This window comes from Sinocyclocheilus anshuiensis, unplaced genomic scaffold (assembly GCF_001515605.1).
Source record: "Sinocyclocheilus anshuiensis isolate Anshui unplaced genomic scaffold, SAMN03320099.WGS_v1.1 scaffold553, whole genome shotgun sequence".
Lineage (NCBI taxonomy): Eukaryota > Metazoa > Chordata > Actinopteri > Cypriniformes > Cyprinidae > Sinocyclocheilus > Sinocyclocheilus anshuiensis.
In genome coordinates, this window is record NW_015539821.1 from 2,426,584 (window position 1) to 2,454,526 (window position 27,943).

The 27,943-nt window shown below is 37.5% G+C and overlaps 4 protein-coding genes across 6 annotated transcripts; 3 read left to right on the forward strand and 1 right to left on the reverse strand.

Annotated features, from left to right (window-relative positions):
* The first annotated feature begins 976 nt into the window (after positions 1-976).
* On the forward strand, positions 977-4,903 carry LOC107684086 (uncharacterized). Of its 2 annotated transcripts, XM_016480258.1 has the most exons (5): positions 977-1,225; positions 1,597-2,694; positions 4,273-4,383; positions 4,465-4,581; positions 4,660-4,903. In XM_016480258.1, the coding sequence occupies exons 1-5, from the start codon at positions 1,216-1,218 to the stop codon at positions 4,686-4,688; spliced, it is 1,365 nt and encodes a 454-aa protein (XP_016335744.1). In that variant the 5' UTR covers positions 977-1,215; the 3' UTR covers positions 4,689-4,903. The 2 variants fall into 2 exon arrangements, with proteins under 2 accessions (XP_016335744.1, XP_016335743.1); XM_016480257.1 differs by having other exon boundaries at positions 4,465-4,903.
* Positions 4,904-6,697: 1,794 nt separating this feature from the next.
* Positions 6,698-14,573, reverse strand: LOC107684087 (GLTSCR1-like protein). 2 transcript variants are annotated; one of them, XM_016480259.1, is made up of 11 exons: positions 14,299-14,573; positions 11,749-11,794; positions 11,612-11,660; positions 11,466-11,531; positions 9,870-11,207; positions 9,695-9,755; positions 9,120-9,204; positions 8,880-9,025; positions 8,686-8,780; positions 8,462-8,564; positions 6,698-8,070 (listed from the first exon to the last, which is right to left on the reverse strand). In XM_016480259.1, exons 1-11 carry the CDS (start codon positions 14,387-14,389, stop codon positions 7,610-7,612), a joined length of 2,541 nt encoding a protein of 846 aa, XP_016335745.1. In that variant the 5' UTR covers positions 14,390-14,573; the 3' UTR covers positions 6,698-7,609. The 2 variants fall into 2 exon arrangements, with proteins under 2 accessions (XP_016335745.1, XP_016335746.1); XM_016480260.1 differs by having other exon boundaries at positions 14,037-14,329.
* An 839-nt stretch (positions 14,574-15,412) lies between these two features.
* Positions 15,413-16,886, forward strand: LOC107684155 (tubulin-specific chaperone C-like). The gene has a single exon (XM_016480367.1). The coding sequence runs from the start codon at positions 15,513-15,515 to the stop codon at positions 16,563-16,565; it is 1,053 nt and encodes a 350-aa protein (XP_016335853.1). The 5' UTR covers positions 15,413-15,512; the 3' UTR covers positions 16,566-16,886.
* A 1,226-nt stretch (positions 16,887-18,112) lies between these two features.
* LOC107684088 (peripherin-2-like) lies at positions 18,113-22,950 on the forward strand. Its single transcript, XM_016480261.1, has 3 exons — positions 18,113-19,046; positions 20,117-20,363; positions 21,666-22,950. The coding sequence occupies exons 1-3, from the start codon at positions 18,466-18,468 to the stop codon at positions 21,873-21,875; spliced, it is 1,038 nt and encodes a 345-aa protein (XP_016335747.1). The 5' UTR covers positions 18,113-18,465; the 3' UTR covers positions 21,876-22,950.
* The last annotated feature ends 4,993 nt before the right edge of the window (positions 22,951-27,943 follow it).

The window sequence follows — 27,943 nt, forward strand, 5'->3', positions numbered from 1 at the left end:
TGACGTAACATGCGTGCCTTCGAGCGAGGGGTGACGTACGATTCGTAATGTTTTATTTTGAATTGAATTATTATTTTGGGATTTTTCTACATTAGATAAAACATCTACGGTGATCTGGATTTGGCAAATCATCTATTAGTTTAGCATTTTATCCCCTTCAATATTTTATTCAGCAATGACGTCAATTTGTAGTTCAACCCGCAAATTGGGGAATTTATCCTCAAACCTCTGTATTATTCCGTAGTATTAGCCAACAATTTGACATTTTAGAAATAGACCATTTTAATATTACGTTATTCCTATTTTTATTTTCAAGGAAGATTATATATATAAAGATACATATCTAAAGAATTCGTGTATGTATATATGAATCCTTTAAATAACTCTAAAAATGTATTTGATTGTAAGACTTCCATGGAATACTAATACATGTAATACTAATATTAAGTTAATATAATTCATTGTAGAATTTTATGTATTTTTACCCATATAATTTTTTTGTTTATTGTCTTTTGCTTGTAAATGTTTCTGCTTTGTCACGATAAATAGCCTACATAAATAAATAGCCTTTGGTTCCCTTGGAAATTTATTAGGGTTTTTTTGAATAACAAAATGTGAAAGTGTCTTGTTAACCACAGACCTTACATTACTCATAAATAAAAAACTCCAATTCTAAAAAACCGTCTACAAACGGAAAAGCTATATTTTTTTATTGTAATAATTATATTAATATCTGAATTGCCTCGGAAGATCTCTGGAAACACTATCTGTGAACTATGCTTCAAACGATGCTTCATTAAAAAATGAAATTCAATTTCGAATGTATAGCAAGTCGCTCCTGACGTTCAAAAAAGATTGTTTAATTGCTTTCGCGGGAATGACTTGATCAATGGTGCATACATGCAGTACTTACACACAGGCACTGATAAAGACGGCTAACGGGGTCTTTCGTAACTCAAAACAGTCCAGCATGTCCGCTAGCGCTCCGTCACTTACCGCAGAGTCCGTTATTTTACTTAATATTTAACTTAATGTTTAACCGTTATTTAACACATATCCGCAAGAGCTACATAAAAATGCATCGGAGTTTTTTATAACTTGTTTATGTGTGGCTGCTTTAGAAACGTTCCCAATTCAGAATTTAATAATGTCTTTAAAAGACACAGAGAAGATCTTTACCTCTTTCATAGAAAGATGGCAGTGGAATGATAAAGTATGAGTGTAGGTAAGTATCAAATCTACGTATCTGATCGATGATTTGTCCATTTTAGTATCTCATGCCTTATTTGTTGCTTTTAAGATTACTTAAAATCAAAATTGGAGATTTAAGGCCACCTGGTGTACTACTGAAAGTTGACTAAATTACCTTTTAGCAGTTATACAGATATTTCAAATCTATAGCTGTTTAACAGATAAAGGAATTATACCACACAACACAGAAAATGGCTCATAAAGCAATTTCATCAGGTCTTTAAGATGTTTCTTCTGAGAGTTATGCGGGAAAATATTCAAGTGCTTCTCCAAGCAGCCTTGATCTTAATCCTTTTGGTCCAGTCCTGTAACATCTGACCATTCATTGATTTTTTTTCCATTTAGAAGAATGTCCATATTGTGGAAAGCCCTTCAAGAGGCTGAAAACCCACCTCTCTCACTGTAAAATGGCACCAGTTGTACAACCCAAGAAAAGCATTCAAGCACCCAAAGGATTGAGTGCAACCATTTCCAGACAGAAGATCTATAAAAAGACAGCAACAACAGAAATAAATAATGTCATATTTGATGAGACACTAACCTCCAAAGGAAGAAGGAAAGATGATATTCACAATGCAGACAGTCTTCACACAACTACTGAGGTCAAAGTCCCATCAGCTCAGACTCGGAACACGGAGAGGCCTAAAAGCACATGGCTTACTAAAAGACAGAAGGAACTTGAGAGATTACAGTTGTTAGTGACAGTCTCAAAGAAGCCAAGCAACTCTACCTCATTATCCAACAACGAAGGAGATAAAAGCTTTTGTGAGATCTCCAAAAGACCAAAACAGGGAACATCTCAAAGTAATGGAAAAGGTACTAAAGGCAAAAAGAAACTAGAGATGGCACCATTATCAGAGCACTTGTCCATCACCAAGAGTAAAATCAATACCCCTGGATTTGTTCCAGCAATTCTTAAAAATTGCAGTGTGCAACATGAAAAACCAAAACTCAAAGTTAACTTCTTGGAGGAGCTTGAAAGACTGAACAGTCAGAACAAGGATTGTGATCTAGTATCAAGTGCAAAAGAGCATAAAGCTCATACTTTCTTTTTATCCAAGACTTCTGTGTGGGAGCACATCAATGACAGTTTGTATTACAAGAGGTCTTATATGTTTGTGCCTTATCCTACTATGGAAACATCTGAAGATTCTTCTTTGGAGACCAATGCGATTTCTATTGTGCAACAATCAAACAAACCCGAAACAGCAGTTACCAAGGTTGCCATTCCAACCTCACCCACTTTAACTGAAACCTTCATTCATCAACCCACAGAAGACATCCTAAATTCAAGATTGCAAGGCATCAGAATTCTATCATGGAGTCCAGAGATAGTGACTACTTGCAAAAGAACACAGTTCTCCACAGAACCTTTAGGCAGCTATGCTAATGAATGCATTTGGATTAAGGATCAGTCTGCTGGACCAGCGGCCCAAAGTGAAGGTAATGCATGGTTTATGTGATCTTTGGTTATTTATGTAATGGATTTTAAGTAAATAGGCAATGCCTTTGAAAAAAAGAGTAAGCACTTTAATATTTGTATCTATTTTTTTCAACTTTGACTTATGGGACTAATTAAAGCTTGAACTCCCCTAAAAGGAGTGAAAACAAAAGGTTAGCTATGTATTATTTTTACATAGCAAACTATATGCCTAGGGGCTCTGATGATGTGGAATACAGTAATAAAAAACAGAATAGCATGGAATGTCACGGAATTTGTCCAAGTTTTAATGAGCAAATCAAAAGTAGGGCTGTACACTTATCGAAGTCATATTAAGAAGATATGGGCTAGTGTCTGTGAATATTAAACCACTAAAAGACTGCTATTGAAACATCAAGTCTGCATGTTCTTTCATCTACTACACATACTCAAGCACATGTGACGCCCCTGGTGTTTTCAGCATCTGCCGTCTCACTACATGAGGACATGAACACATTCACTTTTTTCACCAGAGTTGCTCTGACTCTGAGAGTTAACTTTTTGAGTATTTCAGCATTTCATTTAATAGTAAACGCTTCATTATCACGATGCATAAAGCACAGCTCACACAACTCCTTTTCAGACCAAGCAGCTTTCTGTTGGTCAATGCGCCGAATCCACTTGACCAGATTGAACATGTTGCGAAATCTGCATTGGGAAGTCTTTCACCCTCATGTGAAATTCTCAGGAACGGTGATTCCCATAGAAATGACCATTTCTCCTGCAAAATCTGCAGAACAATGTTAAATGTGAACACACCTTGAGTCAGAGTACACTAAATACACTCGCAAAAAAAAGTTGAGTTCGGTAGCCATAGCAACAGTGCACTTCTCACAAGCATTTTCTGTTAAGATCAAATTGAACAGTATTACAAAACACAAGTACTGTACTGCCTTTGTCACTTTTTTAACACATATCAAAAGTATCACACAAAAAGTGCTTTATTTTTTAAGATGACATTTGGGTAAGTGTGCTATAGATGCTAAAGATAGTTGCATAACACAAACAAAGCATGAAATCCTGAAAATTACAGAGAGAAATGGGATCTGACCAATTAAAAAAAGTTGTACGCTTCAGAAAGTTTTATCTTTTTTTCCATGATTGGCAAGCTAGTTTTCATTCTACCATTATGAGAACATGAAAGACTGTCTATTTTGGACTATCACTGTATCAAATCATTTTTGGTGAGATTATTAGACAGCTAATTGCATATAAACAACAGCTATTGTAAACAACATTTCATTATCATAGGTTTACATTTGGGTACCATATAATTATTATGCACAGTCTTCAGTTTCTGAGATATCAAGCTGAAAGTGAATGAGCTACACTTTTATCAACTTGGCTGGAGGTATTAAAAATATTATATGTGAAACAGTTTCTCTCCTTATTCCTCCTATTGCAATTTTTGATTCATTCTTTCATGTAAATCTTTAATTTAATTCAAGTCCCTCATCCTCATTGTGCTTCCACACCAGTTTTCATGACATGTCCAATTTCTCATACCAATCCTAAACAAAAAGAGATTGTTTTCCTTGCAGTGCCTGTAGTGCAGCGGAAACTTGGAGATGTCAGGTTGAATGAACTTAGTGTCTGGCTTGGCGCTCGAACTCCTGTGTCACCCAGAGAGATTGTAACCATGTTGAAGCAAGGTTTGTTCCTTAACAATCATAATACAACATAACATAGCATTCGGTCGAGTGTTTTTGAGTTTCTTGGTTGTATGTGATCAGGATGGCAGTGGTACTACAGGAAGTATATTGATGTTCGTAGAGGAGGAATCGGTGGGATATCCATGCTGTTGACTGGATACTGTGTCCTGTGTTACATATGGAACTACCCATATCTCAGTGAGTCTGAATTAATGTCATCATCCCATAATCATTGACACGCATAAATAAAATGTCTTGTTTTATGCTGTTTTATAGAGAAAGAACGCTGGAGAAAGTACCATTAAGGACGTTTGATGGTCTTCATAATTGTAGCACACTTTGGAGAAGCAGCAGCTTTGTGTTCAGGGCCATGAGGGCACAATAAGATTAATAATTAATAGGACAATATTATAACACCAGCAACTAGTAGTTCACTGCAATATGAGGTTTGCTGTATTTTTGTTAGAATGTGTTAGTATTTTCTGGAAGCATGGATAATCGAGTTATCTTATTATATTTTTAAATATTCATTTATTCACAAAGAAAGAGAATGTTAAGCTAAACTTATATTTATATAATTTGAAAAATTGTTCTAACAAGTGTGCAGTTTTTGTGTAACCGAGTAGTGGACTAAGATCTAATAAATTACACAATATTGTTCAACACTGTTGGGTTTTCTTTGTAAGACTTGTCATATATTTCATTTATTTGTTTACATGATCATCCTTTAATTTGCTAACTTATATGAAAAATATATAAATATCCATAATTCATCAAAAATGAAGACATTACAAAATATTAGCTGTATTCAAAATGAATTTAATATTTATCTTTGCTGTTGTAATGAACACTCACAAAAACAACAAATCATGAACTGACCACATACAGTATGACGTGAACACATACCTAACATAATAAAAATAACTTTTTGTTTTACATTCTTTTTCTTTACAAAAAGTATAAATATTTTGTGTTTCATGTTTTTCTTTTTTGTAATACAAACATTACAAATCAAGTTTTGGGTGATGCAGAAAATAAAACGGGGTATTACGATAACTGAAGGCCATACTCGCACAACAAAAAGCAGTAAAAACAAATGATAGACTATTTAAACTTGTTTTCACTCGCTCTCTCCTAAGGCAACGAAGCCCTTCGAAGTGAAGGTCTTTCAGAATGCTCTCTAATACCGACCGCTAGAGCTCAGATCAGAGAGAAGAATATTTCACTTTTTTTCTGTTTGTCATTTTTGGTTGAACTGCTGGGAAAGACAGTGGAGTTTAGTGTTAATGATGCAAAAACAATGGGATGACATGTATAGATGGAAATAAAGCAACCTTCCCTTCAGCTCTGGAATGGATGCTAATGGAAATGCAGACTTGTGAAAATGTCCACACACTGCAGTTTCTCTGCTCTGGTCAGTTTTTTGACATTGTCTTGGTCGTATTCCCATCATTGAATCTCACAAGCCTTGTAATGGCACAGTTAATATATGTTCTATCCTACAAAATACAACTGAATGCTAACAGTCTCCTCTTCAGGAATAATTTCTCAAAACTGGTTGTTGAAATGTGGGCCTGTCCTCCTTCAACCAAACTACATTATCTCAGTTAACAGCCATCTCCTAATGCAACTCGTTAGGGAATGAAAACCTGATATGCTGTGACGGCACTACTGCTGCTTTCACCACTTTAAAACTCATATGAGAAAAGTGATCTGCAAAGGGGCTGTAAGAGCTGTGAGCATGGCTATCTGTCAAGAACAAGGTCATGTCCACATGTGCAAATAGGAGCTGCCACCAGAGGCAGAAACTGCAAACCGACCGCTAAGACCACAGCCTGACCAGCAGGGGACTCAACGCATGAGGGAAAATGAAAAGTTTCAAACAACATCTATGTGGGTGAATCTCACAGAAATCTCAAATCAAAGGAAAGAAATAAGAAATTATATTTGTTTTTTGTTGTATTGTGACATTATTGCATGACTATAAACACATTTAAAACCAATTTTCATTAATGCAACAAAACATATTTTCATTATAATTAAAGTAGCAATATATGATAATGTGAGAAAAAAACGAAGATACATTTCAATTATAATGTACTTATACATAACGGTATTGTTGCACTGTCTTTAATTCACGCTTATTAAAATATATACCATACTTTATTAAAAAAGAAAAAGTTTTTTTTTTTTCAAAATATGTAATATGAATTTGATGACAATAATAAAAATTCAAATGTAAATACAACAATAAAAATTTGAGGTAAAATTTGCTTAATTATCATTAAAAAATTGCAATCACAATGCAAAAAAACTAACATATTACTGATCCTAAAAATGGTTTTAATTTCGTTTTGCTAAATATGACTTATTATTACTTCCTTTCATTTTGGGTCGAAATGTGTTTTTATGAGATTCACCCATGCAAATTCTTTGAGACACTAACTTAAGATACAAAACAGCACATACTTTCTCCAGGCAGGGAGCAGCACAGAGTTTACAAAAAAAAAAAAAAATGTATTATGCATCATTAAAAAAAAAAAAAAAGAATTAAACAAAAATAGATAAACATAATGTAACATTGTACCCTCAATCTGAGGACTTAACTTTCCCCTGCACAAAACCACACAAGTGAGTTTTGTCTCTGTGGAGAGATCACATACCTGTAAGGTACAACAAAAAAGTAAACCAAAAAAAAAGAGCACAACCAATGCTCAAAAACAATTCAACGCGCAGGTGTGTTCATGTGCATCACTTGGTCAAAGTCTACTGCAATGATACAACATAAGTGTTGAGACAACCATACAACCTTAAGTGCAGACAGACTATTAGACTAAGTGTCTGATATTGACCGATAAACTACAAATATCAATGTCTAGTCATGACATTTCAAACATGACACTTACTTACTACTTGATTGTGTGTGTATGTGTGCATGTATTTATGTGTGTGTGTGTGTGATTACAAGTGTATCCTGTGAAGCACTGTCAAAAAGGCTTACTTATGTAAACTTCTCTAGGACAACAGGCACAGTATTAGAGTATCACCATCACCAGATTCACCTTCCTGTTCCTCGACATCATCAGAGCCGTTGTGTGCATTTTAACCCCCAATAATGCCAATGTACATCTGTTCACACGTGCCGTGGAGTTCAGCTTGCACACACATGGCATGAAATGAAATGAGATTAACATGGAACAACTAACAAACATAAATATGGCACTGTCTAACATTCTAAGATGCTATTCACGGCAGCCTCAAGCACAGAGTCAGTGTCAGCCAATGGGGCGTGACTATGATCTGAGAGATGTTGCTGTTCATGACCCTGCACCAGGTTCAAAGGGTAGCCTTGGGCGGAGCTATGCTGTGATTGGCTTGGAGATGTAGGGTAGTGTGCATGTTGACTGTTGCTGCTGATTAGGTTGATGGATTTCTTTTTTTTTAGATCCAGGATGCACTTGATGGGAGTTCTTCTGTGTTCCTCCATTCCTTGTTGTTGAGGTTCTGTCCTATAAGCAGGTTCTCTGTGGCTGTTCATACCCTGCCCATCTCTTCCGGTGTGACTTATGGAATGCCTTGGGGATGTCTCCATTACACTGGGATTGCCCTCATGGGCGGCTGGGGTCAAAACTTCTGCACTTTGGATCTTCAGTTTAGTGCCACAGCAGAAGTCTTCCAGAAAGCCATCTGAGAGAGCGATGTAACGAAACATTACAAACATACAGCCAATCAAGCACAAAAATGTTTTTAAAGTTTGGTTGAATTTATTAATATATGCTCTCTAGGGCTTTGGCAATTGTATATAATTATACATGTTACTTTGCATAACAAAACTGATGTGCACATATTAAAAAACATTTTTTAAGTTGATCACAAAAAAAGTATGAGTGAATACCAAACTCCAAAAATACATTTTATTTCCAAATTCTACTAACTTTATTTAACCAAACTAAAACGAATTGGAAACATTGTGAATTTACTTTACATCAACATGGTTTTAAACACAATATCTGAGAAATGTTTCAACTTAGGTTAAAATGTTTCAACTTAGCAATGACAGACAGTGAAAATGGCTTACCTGGATCCACTAATATCATTCGTTTGTCTTGGGTCAAGTTGCCCCGTTCCTCTTGATTAAAAGTCCTGTCAATCATCACCATTTCTGATGAAGGGCTGGACCTCTGAAAGAGCAGTAAGCAGTGATCAGTTTTGCATTAATGGGAATAATATTAGAGTAATTACCTACAAATAATTCTAAGAGGTCTTTTGTACATCATTTAAAGTGCTGTGTTCTACACCCACCTCTGACTCCACCATGAGTAAGCGCCTGTATTTGTTCACCATGGCCTGCGTTCTGCTTAACACTTGTACAGCAACTGCCTCAAACTCCTCATCAACTGTAAAGTTAAAAATGGCCATCAGAAACTAGGTCATATTCAGTCAATACTTATCTGTGGTTAAATATTAAATATGTTGAGGAAATGTTGAAAATGCACCTTTGGTGAAATCTTCATCTCGTGGTGGTGAGCCTTGGAAAACATGATAGGGCAGTAATCTGTCAATTACATCATTAAATGAAGTGAAGGGCGTCCGCTCTGAAGACATGACTCCAATGTGATCTCGTCTTAACTGCTGGAGAACCCTGTAAAATAAGACCCAGTGTTACAATCATTATTTTTTACTATTTGTTGACGTCACCAACTGTAACAGGTGCAGAGTACAATTTGGGCACTCACATTTCTCCTCGAGTAAGTTGTTGAGTTGCAGGTCGCTTCGGTGTGAGAAGCAATTCCTGACTGACAGGAGTGAGTGTTTTCACAGCTAAGATTTAATAAAATAAAGAAAAAAAACTTTACCGATGCAAGAGAGGACATTTTTTTCCACAAAAATATTAAGCAGTACAATTGTTTTAACAATGATAATAATAAGAAATGATTCCTGAGCATCAAATCAGCTTATTAGAATGATTTCTGAGGGATCATGTGACACTAAACACTGGAGTAATGGCTGCTGAAAATTCAGCTTTGCCATCACCGGAATAAATTACATTAAAAAATGTATTAAAATAGAAAACAATTAATAGTAGTTTTTACTGTACTATTCTATTTTTAATCAAATGAATGCAGCCTTGGTGAGAATAAAAGATTTATGCTTCAAAAACATTACAAAATTTTACTGACCCCACTCTTTTGTATGATAGTGTATATATGTATGTAGGAATGAATAAATTAATGCATAAATAAATAAATAAGAAGTTTTCATTCAAACTGGTCACTGACAGAAACACCAAAATATTTCAAAGGAGTCTTACTTTTGGTACCAAGGAGATTAACTAATTGTGTTTGCCCTCTTTGTGTTGCTGTTGTGGTGTCCTATGAAATTGAAGAAACATTCAAATGTGATGAAACAATCACATTAAAAACAAAGGCAAGCAAAGTCGCAATAAAAAAAGTATAGGTAGATCAGTTGATCCAAATATGTTTCACCTGGTTTAAAGAGACTTGAAACTCCTGAACACCAGAAGTAGCTGGAATGTTCTGGGCCACGGGCATTAGGAGGTGCTGTCCTGGGGTCACAGATAACTGTTGACAAACCTGTGGGCCTTGGATGCCAGAACTGACCATGGTGAGGTGGCCTGAAGCCTGTGATGTCTGTACAGGGGTTTGGTTAGGCGAAGCGCTGGCAGTCCAAACTTTGGCCGTGGCACCAGGCCTTTGAGACATCTGCACAACAGGTGTCGGTGAACCTTGATTGACTATCAGCTGGCCTCCAGTTGAAAAGTTCTGCCCAGCGATAAGCTGTACTGTTGTGTTCTGATTGGTGAGGATGGAGTAGGTGGTAGTGCTCATTGACGACTGGTCGCCCACTTGAGTGTTTGTTTGTAACACCTGCCCATTCACAGCCTGGAAGCCATGAACAGTCGTACCAGGGGTGAGGGAAATAGAAGTGGGTAGCAAAAACTGCCCTTGAGACAGATTGGATTGGGACTGTGGTTGAGCTTGTTGCCCCAGAGGTGAATGCATTACAATGCTGCTGGCTGGATTGACCACTTTCACCTGTTGAGCAGACTGAGGAGAGCCGCTGGCTGTGTAGGGGCTACTGACTAAATTCGCAGTAGTGGTGGTGCTGGGTTGAAGCCCAATGTTGCTGATATTGTATAGAGTTTGTCCCCCTGTCTGTAAGGGTTTAGGCTGAATGGGTCTAATCAATGTCTGTTGCATAGGGCCTCTCTGGATGATAAAATTCTGAAGAGGTATCGTCCCTTTATTGAAGGACATTGACACCTGACCAGCTGCCGAAGGGGCGAACATGGTACCTTGCCCGCTGTTGTTTGTCACTACATTTCCGCTCGGTCTCAACAAGATCTGAGACTGTTCCAAACTGTTGATAGTCATCATGGAGGAGGCACTGCCATTGAAGGACCCCACTACCTGGATGTGTCCAGCTGGGCCATTTGGTATGGGTAGTTGGGGAACCTGCTGTATAAAAGCCTGAGGTTGTGCCAATGGTGCCACCACACCAGGACCTGCGACACCTCCAAACCCTCCAGAGACCAGCTGCTGAGGGAAGGCGGTAGCTGTGGGAATGAGAGATGGCTGGGAGTCCAAAAGGGCTTCTTGAGCCAATGTCTGCTCTGTAATATCTGCTTCCAGCAATGACTTCTGAAGGATGTCAAAGGGTTGGTCCTCGCCCCCAAGATCGACCCCATCTGGTGAGGTTCCACTGTCGAGGTCATCCTCGATGAACGGAAGACTGCTTCCATCAGCCTCCCCAAACTCTCCCAAATGATTGTGGTCATCTTTGAGTCCTTCGTTGGAGCCACCCTGAGTAGAAAACCAGTTGTTGTTTAGATGCTCTTTCTAAATCCCATTCTTGAGCATAAGAAACAACATCTATGGGCAATTCATATCAGATTTTCGTTTATCATTTAATATATGTTATTTAAATGTGAGTTTGAAAAGAAGTTCCCACTCAAGTAGATAGGAGCTGGTCTTTATGCCCAAAATAGTTGCCCAGGGTCACTTCAAATATGGCCACCATGTGAGCTGACATTCCTTGATAAGGACTTTGACTATACTCACTGTGTCACTGGTGAAGAATGAACTGGCCGACCCAAATGCTGCATTAGTCACATCATCTTCTCCAATCTGTTTGAATGTCAAATTTGAAAGTTGTCAATAACCTTTCAATATAAAACACAAATGTCATATATTCTAAGCATACTTACAGATTTACTATTTGAACCATGAAGATACTCATTCAATGCTTGCACATCTCTGTTGAAATAAAACAGTTCATGAAATAAAACGGTTTGTGTCGGTAGCTCTTTAAACTATAATAATCAAATTATCTAAAGCTGCTTACCCTATAAAATCCAGAAGACGGCGGTCGTCTTCATCATCCATTACACCTGTAACACAGTAATTACAGATTTATAGATTTTTCAATGGACTCAACAAAGTACAGGTTCCTTACATTTTAACTCGGCCCTGACTTTTACTATGCTGAAATATAATTTGTATGAACTTGCTCCTGAAAACACCTGAAGGATCCAATAAATGTATAATGTGTATTAAATGTGTATAATGTTCTAAAACAAAATCAAATCCCTGTAATCTGTCAGGGACCCCAGTTTGTCAATGAACATTCTCAGGTATAGTTTGTAATTTCAAGCATAGGTTAAGCCTTAATGTATAATATTAAATTCAGGTACAATAATAAATTAGATATATTAATAGGCCAAACTATGGGCAATGGCTGTTGAAATAACTCCATGTTAGCAATGTAAATACACAAATGTGGGACAAACTCAAATGAATTAATAACTAAAAATGTCAAACTAGTGTTTATGAAGTGGCATTCAGACATCATTCTATTTCCAGAGAAAAAGATATATAAAACAAAAAATAACACATTATATCCGTGTATTAAACAGTAATAAACTGTTTGACATTGCACCAAACACATGAAACAGTAATGTTTGAACAGTAAAACTGTGTAATATACATTGCCGTTTTATTTAAACACGAATATGATGGCTATGTTTAAAAATACACAAGTCGACTGTGTGACAGAAAGAATGGCTGTACTCTTTGCTGCAGCTACACACTTTAAAATGGCGGCTGGTGATTGAAACTGCGCCACTGCTCGCCACAACCGACAGACAAAAGACATTATGACGCAGAGTGCTTGTGCAGTGGTAAAATGCTGCTCGACTGTAGTTTCAGATCATATTTTTGTAAAGTAGCCATAGGAAAGTGAACAGCTTGAAAATTCATGTGAGGAAATGTGACAAAGGAAGCGACGTGGGGGATGGGTGAAACATGTTTGGCCAGTTTGATTGTTCACTCACACTTAACAAGCTTCTGTTAATGTTTTAGAACACATTTTATGGTCAAGACTAGTGAGGGAATGAAATTCGTTGTGTGTGTGTTTTTTCCCCATATTGATTACATGTTTGAACAGCATTCGATTGACACATTTTTGCGCTTTTGTTTCAAAACAAACAACTACGCGCTGTTAAAAACAGCTTAATGAACTTGCAGAAGTCCACAATTGCGAATGCTACCCTTTATTTAATAATTAAACAGCATACACACAAGAACAGAAAACGAAACTCGAGGATCGAACAGTCTGAAGGTTATAAATGGATTCGAATGATTATAAGTAATAACGTCTCAATATTAATATTTTATATATGCTATTCACATTCAAAAATTGTAACATTTTCTAACTAGCAAGACTAAGCTTGCATTATCCGTGTAGTGCGATCTGGAAGAAGAAAAAAGTATGACAGATTAATCCGGCCCTTTTACATGTCCTGGATAAACAACTTCAAAATGTTTTTATTTTTTTAAATTCGTGCATATGCATGCAATTAAGGTTTTTATAAACTAAACGACGTACTGAATATGAGAGATACATTAGTATTCGTTAAGGCTGAAGTCAATTTAGCAAGCCAAATGAGGGAGGAGATGAATAATTTTTTTCTTCCTCTAACAAAAAAACCCCTATCTATCCTCTTTGCCTGTTAAGTCAAAGGGGCGGAAAACAGACACGTAGGAAACCAGCAACCCCTCAAAATACACAGTAAAACCCTGTTGAAGCAAGGCGACGCATTTTACAGATTCACTTGTCAAACGGTGGCAGGGAGGACTGAAAAGGCTCTCCATGGCGCAAGGGCAGGACGCACCAAACCCGCCTTAATCTCGCTGAAAGTACCAGCTAGAAACACACAGGGACTTTGTCCATAAATAGACCGAGGCTGGAGAGGCTAGTTTAGTCGCACGGCTCGAAAATGCTCTTCTAGAGGCGTATTTGTGCATCTGTGACAGCCGGGGAGCGCAAGCAGGACGGGCGGCACGAAGAAACGCGTATTCGGCATCGGACGGCTCGGCTAATACTGGCACGGATGTCGTAGGTTTTGTGAAGGGGGTAAAAGCGGATCATCAGGCGAGTCCTAAGCATTCTTCGTGCTCCGAGTTGTTGATGGCCTTCTTGACGTTGTGGACGCTTCCCCTAACGTTACCTATTAAGAAACGGCTGCATTCGTCGAGCAAAAACCGAGCGGAGAACAGATCGTTGGCGAAGCATAAATATTTATTTGAATTTGCATCACACAAAGACGACTTGAATAAGAGGCAAACCCTTACTCCTGTCTCACTCCTCTTGAAACCCAATATCTCCATTTGGCAACTTTTAATTTGCTCCCCCTCCTCCTCCTCCTCCTCCTTCTTCTTCTTTCTCCCTCTCCCACTCATATATATTTTCCCTCACTGTCCTTGCTGCTCAGTCTCAGATAGATTTTTCTCTCTCCACGCTTGCTCTTCCCTCCCCGAAGGAAGGGAGGAAGTGTGTGTTTTTTCCTTGAAATTTTTATCACAAAATTATAATACACTCAAAGGGGAAACTCACCGTCATGAAAAAGCAGTGCCGTGTCCACGGGGTTTCCTCGCCATCTCTGCACGGGCCGGTGGAGCAGTGCGGCTCCAGCAGAAGGCAGCATCACTACATAGTGCACTACACTCCATAGGGCTCTTTACTTGAAAGAAAAGGGGTTTCCTAAACTCGCTGTTTACTATTGAGAAGGCTTCTTCTGCAAAATACAAGTTAAAGCTGCTGTTTTGATTATAATCACTCTAAATGTCTGACATGAATAAGTGAATAAAAATGATGTTTGTAACAATCGACAGGGGGCGGAGAATCCTTAACGACCACACCTTTGTGTGCTGAGACCACACATCACCCACAAGTGTGAACCCGAAGCAAATATAATAAACAAAACATCACTGGATCCTTCTGATCGCTTTATGTGTATAAACTGTATATGATTATGCCAAATATAGGTGATTGTTGCCCCAGCGAGCCTTTCAATGTTATCAGTAACGAAAACTAAATTAAAACATTAAAAACAAAAATTAAAACCGACTAAAATTTATTAACAAGCATTTTCATCACTTCAAAACGAATTAAAATTAAGATAAGTTATTTTTTAGTGACTGAATACTATTTTTTAAGTACTAAAACTAATATGACAAATAAGTAAACTGGAATACATAAAGAGATGTAAAAGTAAATTAAATAGAAATTGAAATTCAAAACTAATAATAACCATGCTGGTTTGATTTTTATTTACAATGCACACATATGACCATGTACAAAATTCAAAAGCAAATCAATAAACTGCAAGGGATATTATAATATTAATAATAATAATACAGTTGGCAAATTGTACAAATAAAACAACTAACAGTTTAGTTTTCTCTACAGTCATGAGGCCGTGTTGCAAACTTCTAAATTCTAAAATAAATAAATCAACAATTGTTTTTTTAAACATGTTGTAAATAATAAATCTCACATCAATGATCATTATTCATTTATTAATTAAATATAAATATGACAGAAGAAAGTTTAGCATCAATGTCTGAACAAAGTCTAAACAATTTTCCTCTATCTACATTATGTTTGGGAAAACAGTCATCAGTTTATTATGAACGTGAACATTTAATGCGCCAATAGAACGCCGCGTTACTAACGGTACTGATTCTTAGTCCAGTCGTCGATAAGCACACTTAGACGTGTCGTCACATGATCAATGCTCGTTCACCACGCCTGTTTTGAGAAGCAACATGGCAGCTCTTGGAGTGGACGTTAATGTGGGGAGTGATGACGGAGAATCAAATTCAGCTATCAAAGTTCCCGAACGCGTATTACGAAGGGATCAAGCGAGGCTGGAGGAGGCAGAGCGCCGGAGAAACGTCAAGGAGAGCCAGACCGTAACGGAAGAAAAGAGCGATTTCTTCACGTCCACCTTTAACGATGAGAAGACCGCAGTCGAGGAGATGCTCTCCATATGTAACCATAATGACCGCGACAAATCCGCAAACTCACTGGAAGAGATCACTTTGAAAATTCAACAGCTCCAGAAGTTCCTCAATGACAGCATGAGGTTTCTGACGCAGTATGAAATAAGACAGGCGCAGGCATCCATGCAGAAGCTCCAGAGCTCTCTTGCTGAGAAAAGAGATGAGCTGTTGCCTAAAAAGAAATTCGCCTTTAGGTCCAGGAACACCGGAGCAAGTAAGCAGCCTGCACCGGTTCAACAAACAACAGATACATCTGAATCTGATGTGGGTGGTACTGTAGTGGTGGATGCTGCTGTCTCTGTAAATCAGTGTGGATTCTCTAATGCTGACAGTCAAGTCTTAATCAAGCAAGCTGAGGAGATCCAGCAACGAGATGTTCTGTTATCTCATCTGACAAACTGTAAAGTCAGACTTTATGGCTGTCCGAGCACTGTGCACATCAAGAACGTCCGCGGCTGCGAGATCCTCTGCGGGCCAGTGTCCAGCTCTGTTTTCGTAGACCAGTGCACTGACAGCACTTTAGTATTCCCCTGCCAGCAGCTGCGCACCCATAACACCACTGCCACTCTGATATATATCCATGTGACCAGCCGGGCAATTATAGAGGACTGTCATGGGGTCCGGTTTGCCCCATTCCCGTGGACTTATCCAGGAATTCATGATCATTTCAAAGTAGCTGGACTTGATCCGAACAGAAATAATTGGAGAGAAGTGGATGATTTCAATTGGCTTGCTGCTGGCACACCTTCACCCAACTGGAGTGTCATTCCTGAGACTGAGAGAATATGTAGTTGGGATGTTGTGGGACATCCTTAAAATTATGATCTGATTACATTATTGTGTCAATATGACGCTAAAATTGAGATGCAGTAAACATCGAATGTTCTAGAATTCCTCACTTACAAATGAATTGATAATTAAATTAAAATTAATAATAAAATTAATAACGATGAATGCAATTAATTGAATGCTGTATAAGAAAATTATAAAGTCTAATTTGATCACATTTGTGTTTATTTGTGATTCACTTGCCAAGTCTATGCATTTAATAACTATAATCACAATAAAATCATTGATAAAGGGATAATTGACACACAAAAAATGTAATCGTTTACTCGCCCTCATGTCATTCCAAACCTGCAGACTTACTTTCTTCTGTGGAACATTAAAGAAGATGTTTGTAGAATTGTCTCATTGTTTTTTGTTCATGCAATGGAATTCAATATAATATAATACAACTATTTGGTTACCAACATTTTTCAAAATATCTTTGTGTATATTTTGTGTTTTGAAGAAGAAAAAAGTAATTCAGGTTTGGAATGACACTGAGGTTAAAGTGAACGATAACAGAATTTTCTTTTTTGGGTGAAATATCCTTTTAATTCTGTTACTATTGTTCAGACATTTATTCATAGATTCAGATTAACCTGAAGTTTGGTTCGGAAACAAATTTTTGAGTTTTCTATCTTTCAACATAAACGCTTTGTGGAAAAATGCTATACAGATACACTATCTTAATGCTGGTGCTTCTTTTGTGTATTATGTGCGAAATAATATACTGTAGATAGGGGGTTTACATTTAATATTTTAAAATGATAACAGTTAATACTAATTGTAAGAAGTGGCCTGTTATATTCGGATACTGTATTATAGTGCATAATGCAACTATCAAAGTACAAACTAACAAAGTACAATCATTATCTGAATATGAAGTTCTGTAAGCTAGTAATTGTTTTGACTATTATTGTTTTGTGGGTAAAATTAAACAATAAGGTCTCATTTGACTAAATTAGTTAACATGCTTACATTGCTAACAATACTTCTAGACTTCTTAGAATTTATTAATCTTAATGTTAATTTCAACCGCTAAAAAAATTATTTTCAAATCTTTTAATGTTAGTTTATGCACTATGAACTAACATGAATAATTGTGTTTTATTAACTAACATTAACAAAGATTAATAAACGTTGTAGAATTATATTCCTCATACTTAGTTCATGTTAGCGAATGCATTAACTAATGGTAACAAATTGTAAAGTGTTAGGGTTCTTGACTATCATCAGTTCCATGAATATTTTAACTGAAAAATGTAGAGATTCTCTGGATCAACAGTGGTGTGTCTGTCACGAACTCAAAGACCCTGGAAGTGGAAGTGTACTGGTCTTACGTCTTTGCCTCCTGGTTTTTGGTGTCTCTGTTGTTATGCTAGTCATACCATGTGACCAATCAAGCCAATCACACACCACGGCAGCAGCTTACAGATAGGCTCATCGACTGGCCAAGGATTTCTGTAAATGGGATGAGGGTGATTAGCTGGGTTTAGGATGACGTACAGTAACTTTGTGTTTAATCATGTGGATCCTTGGCTTTTGTCCTCCCTTTGCAGATAGCGGGACACCACTATTTGCGTCAGTACCTGAGGACACTGCTGTTTTAATTATTGAGATGAAAATCCATTTTTAGGATTGTGAAGATAATGTATTACATTGGCGTTTACCTTTAGAAGAACCTGAGTTGGACTATTATGGGTGCGAAGATCATCATGAAAGTAGCTAACAATTTCTCGCTTTACTGGAATGGATTTCACATTGCGCCTTGAATGTACTTTCAACATTCCACTTCTGTAAACTACATTGCACAGCTCTCTTTGGAGATCACCAAACTCTGAAAAGACTTTTTTGTACTTTAATTTCAGACTTTAACTAGTTGTTCAACATGGCTCTTATGAAGGTAAAGTTTGACCTGAAGAAACGGGTGAAGCTGGCCCAGATGCTATGGCTCATGTACTGGTTTTCCATTATGGCTGGCGTGCTGGTCTTCAGCATGGGCCTTTTCTTTAAAATTGAACTGCGCAAGAGAAGTGAACTTATGGACAACAATGAGAGTCATTTTGTACCCAACATTCTAATTGGTGTGGGTCTTTTGGCATGTTGTCTCAATGCCTGTGGGGGCAAAATCTGCTACGACTCGCTCGGCTCCACTAAGTTTGTGAAATGGAAGTCCATTTTGAAGCCCTTTCTCATTTGTTGTTTGTTCTTCAACTTCCTCCTCATTGTCACAGCGGTGATGTGTTTTGCCACGCGCATTCCTCTAGAGTTCACACTTGCTGAGGGCCTGAAAAATGGAATGAAGTACTACAAGGACACCGATACACCCGGACGCTGCTACATGAAGAGAACTCTGGATCTCATGCAGATGGAGTTCCGCTGCTGTGGCAACAACAACTATAAAGATTGGTTCGAGATCCAGTGGGTGAGCAACCGTTACCTGGACTTCAGCTCTAAGGAAGTCAAAGAGTGAGTGTCTTTTTGTTTCTAAATGGTTGGATGATGTCACCCTTAAATGTAAACATTGTTTCCTTTCGGTTCTTTTCAATTCATTTCGTTCAGCACTTTTAAATGAAGTAGTTTGTTGTTGAAGTTTTTATAATGACATTTTTACTAAATCATTTAGCAAATTTAAAGTGAGGGTAGGCACTGGGTGATTTACAGGGGTCAATTTGCCGTGTAAGTGGTATCAGGAATGTTAGCCAGTTTAGATTTTGTCGCTAATCTTCTTGGATCACATTTTCTTGCCCTCAGAGCTTATTGTCCCTTTCAATCAGTTGAATACCTGGTAGATTGGCTTGGAATAGACATTGAAGTTACTAGCCGAACACTTGTGCATTAATATCAAACAGGTTTTTAATGACTTTTGATGTTTAACACCTAACCTGTAAAGTCAATTAAAAGTTTTCTAAAGTGACTTAAATGAGCTAAATTGAATTAAATAAAATTTGGAAGTTGCTTATTTTTAGTGAGCACTCGCAGTTTTTAAACTAAAAAAAGAATGTTGCCATTTTTTTTTTTTTTTACACAAATTTTGGCTGAGAAATGCACATACAGTGGGTACGGAAAGTATTCAGACCCCCTTCAATTTTTCACTCTTTGTTATATTGCAGCCATTTGCTAAAATCATTTAAGTTAATTTTTTTTCCTCATTAATGTACACACAGCACCCCATATTGACAGAAAAACACAGAATTGTTTGAAAATATCGTCATGGAACATGATCTTTACTTAATGTCCTAATGATTTTTGGCATAAAAAAATTTTGACCCATACAATGTATTTTTGGCTATTGCTACAAAGATACCCCAGCGAGTTAAGACTGGTTTTGTGGTCCAGGGTCACATATAATTAATTTTATTTCGAAATTATAATTAATGTCAAATGAAACATTCACAGTGCATTTGATAATCTTGTAAATGTTGTTTTTAATTTACTGTACATTTGAGTCCTACTTCTGTCATATGCATTCTGAAATTGAACATGAGAAATACCGAAGTGATAAACGAAAGCATATTTGCAAAACTTTTTGTCTTTAGCCGAATCAGCAGCAATGTGGATGGAAAATACCTAATGGATGGAGTTCCCTTCAGCTGCTGCAACCCTAGCTCTCCACGGCCCTGCATCCAACAGCAAATAACCAACAACTCGGCTCACTACAGCTATGACCACTACACCGAAGAGCTAAACATCTGGAAACGTGGCTGCCGAGACGCTCTAGTGTCCTACTATGGTGGAATGATGAACATTATTGGGATACTTGTGCTGATTGTCACCCTCTTGCAAGTAAGATGTTTAGCGTTGGAATATCGTAATGTGCTGATCCAGGATCAGACTTTAATCACTTAAATTACGTTCCTCTAATCTTAATGGAATGTGATATAAAGGTCAAACCGATCTCTGATCAGTATTTAAGGTGCGTTTTGTTCAGTTCAGACACTTAATCTTATAAACTGCCAGTACGAGGTGTTTTGTTGTCTGCCCCTAATAAGCTACACATTGTTTTGGCTATAGATTTGAGCGGTGATTTAAACCCTGTCCTTTTAATCAGACTATCCCAAAAGGGTGTAAAAGTGAAGGCTGGTTAGAGGTGTAATCATCATACCATGACAGGACAGGAGCCTCGTCCCCTCAAACAATCACCTAACATGGCACTATCATGGAAAACATCTAACTTGCTTGGTTATTATTAAATGTAATACACTGTTTGACTACCTTGTAGTAATACTGAAATATTGATTGATCTTCTGGGATAAATTAAACTAGATGACACAGGAATCAGCAGATGTTAGTTTAAGGAACTTTTTTTAAACTGATTTAACTTTGGTGAGCTGATTCAAAAAGTAAACAATACTTATAATATATTTTATCTCATATTTGTTTAAAAAAAAAAATATAATAATTTAATTAAAATAGTTAATTTGGACGATGCATGAAACACATTTTTAGTTAGCCATTAAAAACATTTTGCAGTGTTTGCATGTAAATTTGAGTATTGATGGAAATCATTTAAAAGCATTGATTAGAACAAAAACTGCCAGGCTTATGGCAAGTGGTAGCAACAACAAGACCTTGAGCTAGGTGTGGTGGCGATTAGAAGAGAGTGTGGTGACACTGAAGATTCACAGGGATCAAAGGTTGTAATCTGTGGGGTGGGGCTAAATCTTGCTTTCTTGGAAAAGGTGATTTCACATCACTAACTGGAGATTTATATATGTTTATAGTGGGGGGTGCATAATTTATACATAATGATAATATTTGTAATATAATATTTGAATTTAATTTATGGTGATTTAAATTAAAAAACATTTCAATCAGTTTTTATTACTGTCATAAAAATCTACAATATATATAATAACTTTTTTGTACTGTCAGAGTAAAATTACAGTAAGGAGAATTATGGGCACTGAGGTTAATAGAAATATTGTATATGAAAGTAAACCAACAAAACACATTACAGGAATGATAATGAGAATGTGTCACAATGCAAAAAAAAAAAAAAAGTTTACTTATTTCTCTACACCTCATATTTAGATACACCTCATACGAATATACTATCTAACTCATATATTTCATGTTTTGCTGTAGATTGCTGTAATGATTGGACTTCAATATGTAAACACCTCTCTGTCCATGCTGGCCAACCCAGAAGACCCTGAGAGTGAGAGCGAGGGCTGGATCCTGGAGAAAACTGTCAAAGAGACCTTCACTGACATCATGGCTAAAATGAAGGCCATGGGCAAAGGCAATCAAGTGGACGAGGGGGCAAATGAAGAGACTGTTGCTACTGTGAGCTGAGCGAACCCCGCCCATCAAACTTTGGCCACACCTATCTGAGGTAGAGAGCTGTGTGACACAGCCTAAAACTGTAACTATATCACTCACACTACACAAAGTGTAGACAAAGCCAATTAATGAGGAACTGGTGAAGAAAAAATCTTAATGCAAACCTTTGTCAGTCAGATACTTTTCTTTAATTAAATTGGTATATTAGAAACCCATATTATGGTGAAATAACAAAAAAAAAACCATTAATATCCAAATGATTGGCTTGTAAAGAGTGGCTTTAAATATAAATATAATGTAATTTTGCCAGCTTTGCTCTCCCCTCTGACTTTGTACTTGGCTACACAAACTCTAAACAATTTTATAGTCATATTTTGTTTTATTTCATATTTGAGTTGACATTCAACCATGACATTCAAGAATGGCTAGTCAGGGATTTGGAATAGTGTGAAAGATATAAATATGGAAACTGGCCTCAGTGAGTACTTCTATTTATTAGGATTAAACATCACTATTTGTCATGTGACAGGTATGGCAAATGAAAAGAAAACACTTTTTAAATCACCTTTCAAATTCCATGAGAAGCTAGACAGGTGTCTTTCCACCCTTGTGGACAAGTTAGATGTTTTGTTTTATCTTAAAATAATGCTTTATAAAAATAAACGTTATTTTTTTGAAGTACCGAGGTTGTGATTTGGGAAAGGGTGTAAAAAAATTTAAATATATTTTTGTGACCCATCTGATGATGAGTATACTGCTGTGTTCAGCATCAGATAACACATGATTTCATGAGCGCTAAAAGAAGAGACTGATTTTGCAAGTTTAGGAGACTAGCAACAAATGAGGCCCCAATATGTGCTATGGTACAGAGGGATAACCAGGTCCAGGGTGAGGGGATGCTCGAGGAAGGCCCCTGGAGTTGAGGAGACAGCTTAAGACTGGCAGCTAAACCCTGACCTGTGACTTCTGCATTCCCACTGGGAGCTCCTGTGCTTTTACATCCGCACAATTGTTCCATGAAACGTCCCAGGCCAGAGACTGAAACTCTGTGCTCAAACCTGTAATTTTTTGTAATTTCTTACAAAAACATTCTAATTATGTGTAAATAGTGTAGAATTATTAACAAAAATTTAATTTTCTTTTTGTAAAAATACAATTTAATTTCTTGTAAGAAAAGTTGACTTTACTCTAGGACAGTGTTTGGTGTGTAGAAATTGTTATTGTGAATAAAGCTTGTTTCATTGTAAAAATATTTCTATTGCCCAGTCATTTGATTTCTATTGTCCAGTCATTTGCTGAGATCAAAGAGCAGGGCATTCTGGGAGCTCTGTGGGAGGTTTGTCTTATCCACTAAGATCAGCAACGAATTATGTGATTATTGCATTCACATGGTGTTTGTCGTGCATGGCACATGGCAGTGATCTGAATAGTAGGTCTGGTGAGTTACACCATATGGACAATTTTTGAAAAAAAAAGTGATGTATATTAAATATCTCATAGTAATCATTAACATGATATGTTAAAAACAAGGAGGTCTTTTCATAGATAAGCCACATAACTGCCTGGTTTTACATCATAATGTTATGCTTTTAGGCACGAAACGCATATAAGGCTGGAATACTATGGAAAATGGGAAGGCCGTAAAGAGGGTGACTTTCTTTGGGTATTTTGGTTTGCCGACAAGCACATAAACACAGATGATCTGATAAAGACAGTAAGCTGCTTTTGAGTGTGCTCAGCTTAACTTCTTGGTAGGTGACCTGGACTGCTGCTGCATATCCGGTGAAGAGTATCAAGCAGTGTAGGATACAGAATGTCCTTGAGCAGGTACAATATGTGTCAAACCAAACTGTGCACTTCTGGTTCCCCCCATATTTTCCTTTTAGGTCACAGGATTTTTGGGAATGGAGGGAAACCATGCAAGTGCTGATACACAATTAGCTTTATATTAACAAAGAAAGTGATCTTATAACTGTAACATCAAACTTGGGTCACATGACATGCTCATGTAGGATTATGACTAAGGTTTTGCAGTTATTTTAAAACAACAATTTTCAGGTGAGGTGGAGCACTATTTTCAAAGTTTGTTGAGAACAGAATCTAAGTTAAAATTGGTTCTGGTCACATTTGGATTCTGCTCAACATAGAAGGATCAGACCACACAGACGAAGACTTAATTTACTGGACACATTATATACATTTACAACAAATACAGTGGAGGATACATATATACAATGCAGTGCAGACAAAATAGTGAAAAAACTCTATATGTGGTTTAACTGGCAGAACAGTGTGCAATTGGAGTAAAAGGAGGAGAAGATGCATTTGTGCAAGTCTGTGCATGTCAGATGAATCTATATAATAAATCTTCAGTAAATAATTGGGAATTGACTTGCAGCTTTTAGATGAGTAGGGTGACTATTATTTATCTATTATCCTTAGTTGATTATATACAGCAAATAATTATGTTCATTCTTATAATTATGTTGCTTTATCAGATTTATAGAAATTGTAACTGGTTTGACTCATTTACTTTACTCATTTGGCTTATTCTTAAAGTTGAAATGTGTAATTTTTGGATATTAAAATATTTTCTCCTATCCCAGTTTAAACGTTAAAGCGGCCAGATCATAAACATGTATTTATTTATCTGTACCACAATAATGACTCATTTGGCATGACTTTTTGCACTTTAATATAAAGACACCACAGAAGTCTCACACTTCACCTTATAATTGAGTATAAACTCAAAGGATTTGTACATTGACCTGTTTTTAAATCCTCTTTCTTTGACTCAAACAGTAGGGGTCAGTGACAGAACTAGGCCAACCAGCATAAACACTTTATTAAACCTGATCTATCGATTTAAGTTTCAGATAAACACTACCATCTGTTGGTGTGTTCTTTAATGTATTGAAGTGGTGTACAATAATCATTGTTATCAAGGTATTGACTAGGTCTCTATAAGATTCATTTGTTTCTCAGACTGAATTAAGTCTCTGCAAACACTACAAAACCTGTTCCACTGTGTTGTGATGAATTGTCTGTTCTTTCTCTGGGGATTTGAGCTCCTCTCTGTTCCTCTCAGCTGGAAAATTGCCTCATCTCCCGATCCATCTTTTACCAACATCTTCAGGCGAAGCTGAGCTCCTCCTACATAGAATCATACAGACACCCACTCTCACACTCGGTGGCCATTATACCACCGATGTTCACCCATTTCAACTGCTTCAACTTCCCTGCATGGTTTGCATTATAATCTGCTTTATAGTAGGCCCAATAGTTTACTTAGAAATGAAAAATCTGTTATTATTACTCATCACAAATAAGATTTTTGTTTTGCCATTAGTGGTCAGGAGTTTGATTCATCCCAGTGACTTTTGAATCAGCTCACCAAAAAGATTTATTCAGTGACCATTTCTTCATATTACATATTTACCCCAGTAAGTGGCGACAAATGTAGCATATTTTATGCGTTATGAATGAGGCGTTGAATTGATTAGTTAAAAAACAGCAGTCTTATTATATATGTTTCATTAAAATGTTTCATATTTATAAGCCTACTAAGCGACCATATTCTGAGTCTTCTAAAACCTTACAATATATCGTATAAGCATGGATTTTAGGTCCCATTTGTATCTTAACAGGCTACGTGGACTAAAAGAACTGCCTATACAAAAATGTCTATTTTTCTATTACATGGGGAAAATAACAGCACATGCATTTGGAACAATATGACAGTGAGTAAATGACGACAGAATTATATTTTTTGGGCGCACTATTCTTTTAAGACTACTTTCCTGGCTGTTATACTGTATTTTTCTGCTCATATTCATAAAATGGCTCACTCTAACTGACAGTTAATAAGGCAGAGGACTCACAAGGTGCTCTGTATCTTTAGCCCTTCACAGCCTCATCAGTAACGTGTCTGACTCTGAGAGATGTCTGGTGGCTGAAGACAGCCCACACATTCAGCTAAATGGGATCATGATCTCTGTCTCTTTGAATGATGCAGGGATCCGTGTGAGTGAGTGTAAGTGTGTGCCTGTACATCCACTGTATATCTTTTCAGAGTATTCTTTGTATGCACAGACAAATAATGACATGGACACAAAGCATTCTTCATTTCGATTCAGAGCATCACAATAATGAAAACTTAAAGTTCAGTAAGTGAATATGGTTAAACTAACTGTCAAAAGAACCGGCATTCCTTATTCATTTTTTCTGGAATCGGACTACTCTGGTCGCCCTGAATGTTTTTGATTCACTAAAAAGAATCAGCTCAAGTGTTATCGTTCGTGAATCGGCAGACCGCAAGAACAACATTGTCTTTCAACGTTGTTGAACAACAACTTACAACTCTTGCAATGGCACTAAAGATTTAGCAGTGCATTGCTGTTGAAAAATTGTAAAGGAACTATTGATCCAAATACAAAACGAAACATCTTTTTACATTTACATTTAGTCATTTGGCAGACGCTTTTATCCAAAGCGACTTACAAATTAGAAGCAAACAGACCAACGAGAGAGCAACAATATACAAGTGCTGTGACAAGTTTCAGTTAGTCTAGCACTGTGCACATAGCAATGATTTTTTTTTTATATAAATAAATTAGACCAAAATGAATAGAATAGAATAGAATAGAATAGAATAGAATAGGTAAGTGCTAGTATTAATTGGTCAGGTGATGGCGAAAAAGATGTGTCTTTAGATGTTTTTTGAAAGACTCAGCTGCTCGGATTGAGATAGGCAGGTCGTTCCACCAGCTGGAGACAGTCCAGGAAAAGGTCTGTGAGAGTGATTTTGTGCCTCTTTGGGATGGCACCACGAGGCATCGTTCATTTGCAGAACGCAAGCTTCTGGAGGGCGCGTAGGTCTGAACTAGCGAGTTTAGATATTGGTGCAGCGCCAGTGGTTGTCTTGTAGGCAAGCATCAGTACCTTTAATTTGATGAGAGTGGCTATTGGCAGCCAGTGCAAGCTGATGAAGAGAGGTGTGACATGAGCTTTCTTCAGCTCATTGAAGACCACTCTGGCTGCTGCATTCTGGATCAGTTGCAGAGGCTTGATAGTACATGCAGGAAGGCCCGCCAAGAGAGCATTACAATAGTCCAGTCTGGAGAGAACAAGAGCTTGGACAAGGAGTTGTGTGGTCTGCTCTGTTAGGAAGGGTCTAATCTTCCTATTGTTGTATAAGGCAAACCTGCAGGACCGGGCCGTTGTAGCAATATGGTCTGTGAAGCTTAACCGATCATCCATCATAACTCCCAAGGTTCCTGGCTTTCCTGGAAGGAGTTATGGTTGATGAACCTATCTGTATAGAGAGGTTGTGATGAAGTGCTGGGTTGGCTGAGACCACGAGCAGTTCTGTCTTAGCAAGGTTGAGTTGAAGGTGATGAACCTTCATCCAGCCAGAAATGCCTGTCATACAGGCTGCAATGTGAACAGCTACTGTCGGATCATCTGGTTGGAATGAGAAGTAGAGTTGAGTGTCATCAGCAAAGCAATGATAGGAAAAGCCATGCTTCTGAATGACAGATCCTAAAGATGACATGTAGATGGAGAAGAGAAGTGTTCCAAGCACTGAGCCTTGAGGAACCCCAGTAGCAAGTTGTGACTTAGAAACCTCACCCCTCCAAGACACCCTGAAGGACCTACCGGAGAGGTAAGACTTGAACCACTGGAGTGCGGTTCCTGAGACACCCATCTTCATGAGGGTGGACAGGAGGATCTGGTGGTTAACAGTGTCAAAAGCAGCGGACAGATCCAGCAAGATGAGTACTGAGGATTTGGAAGCCACTCTTGTCAGTCTCAGGGCTTCAGTAACAGAGAGCAGTGCAGTCTCAGTTGAGTGGCCGCTTTTGAAGCCAGATTGGTTGCTGTCCAGGAGGTTGTTCTGTGCAAGAAACATAGAGAGTTGGTTGAACACAACTCTCTCAAGTGTCTTTGCAATGAACAGAAGAAGGGATACCGGTCTGTAGTTTTCTAAAAGTGCTGGATTTAGAGAGGGTTTCTTAAGCAGTGGGGCTTAAATGCTGTGGGAAATGTAGCAGTGTGAAGAGAGGTGTTGATAATGTGAG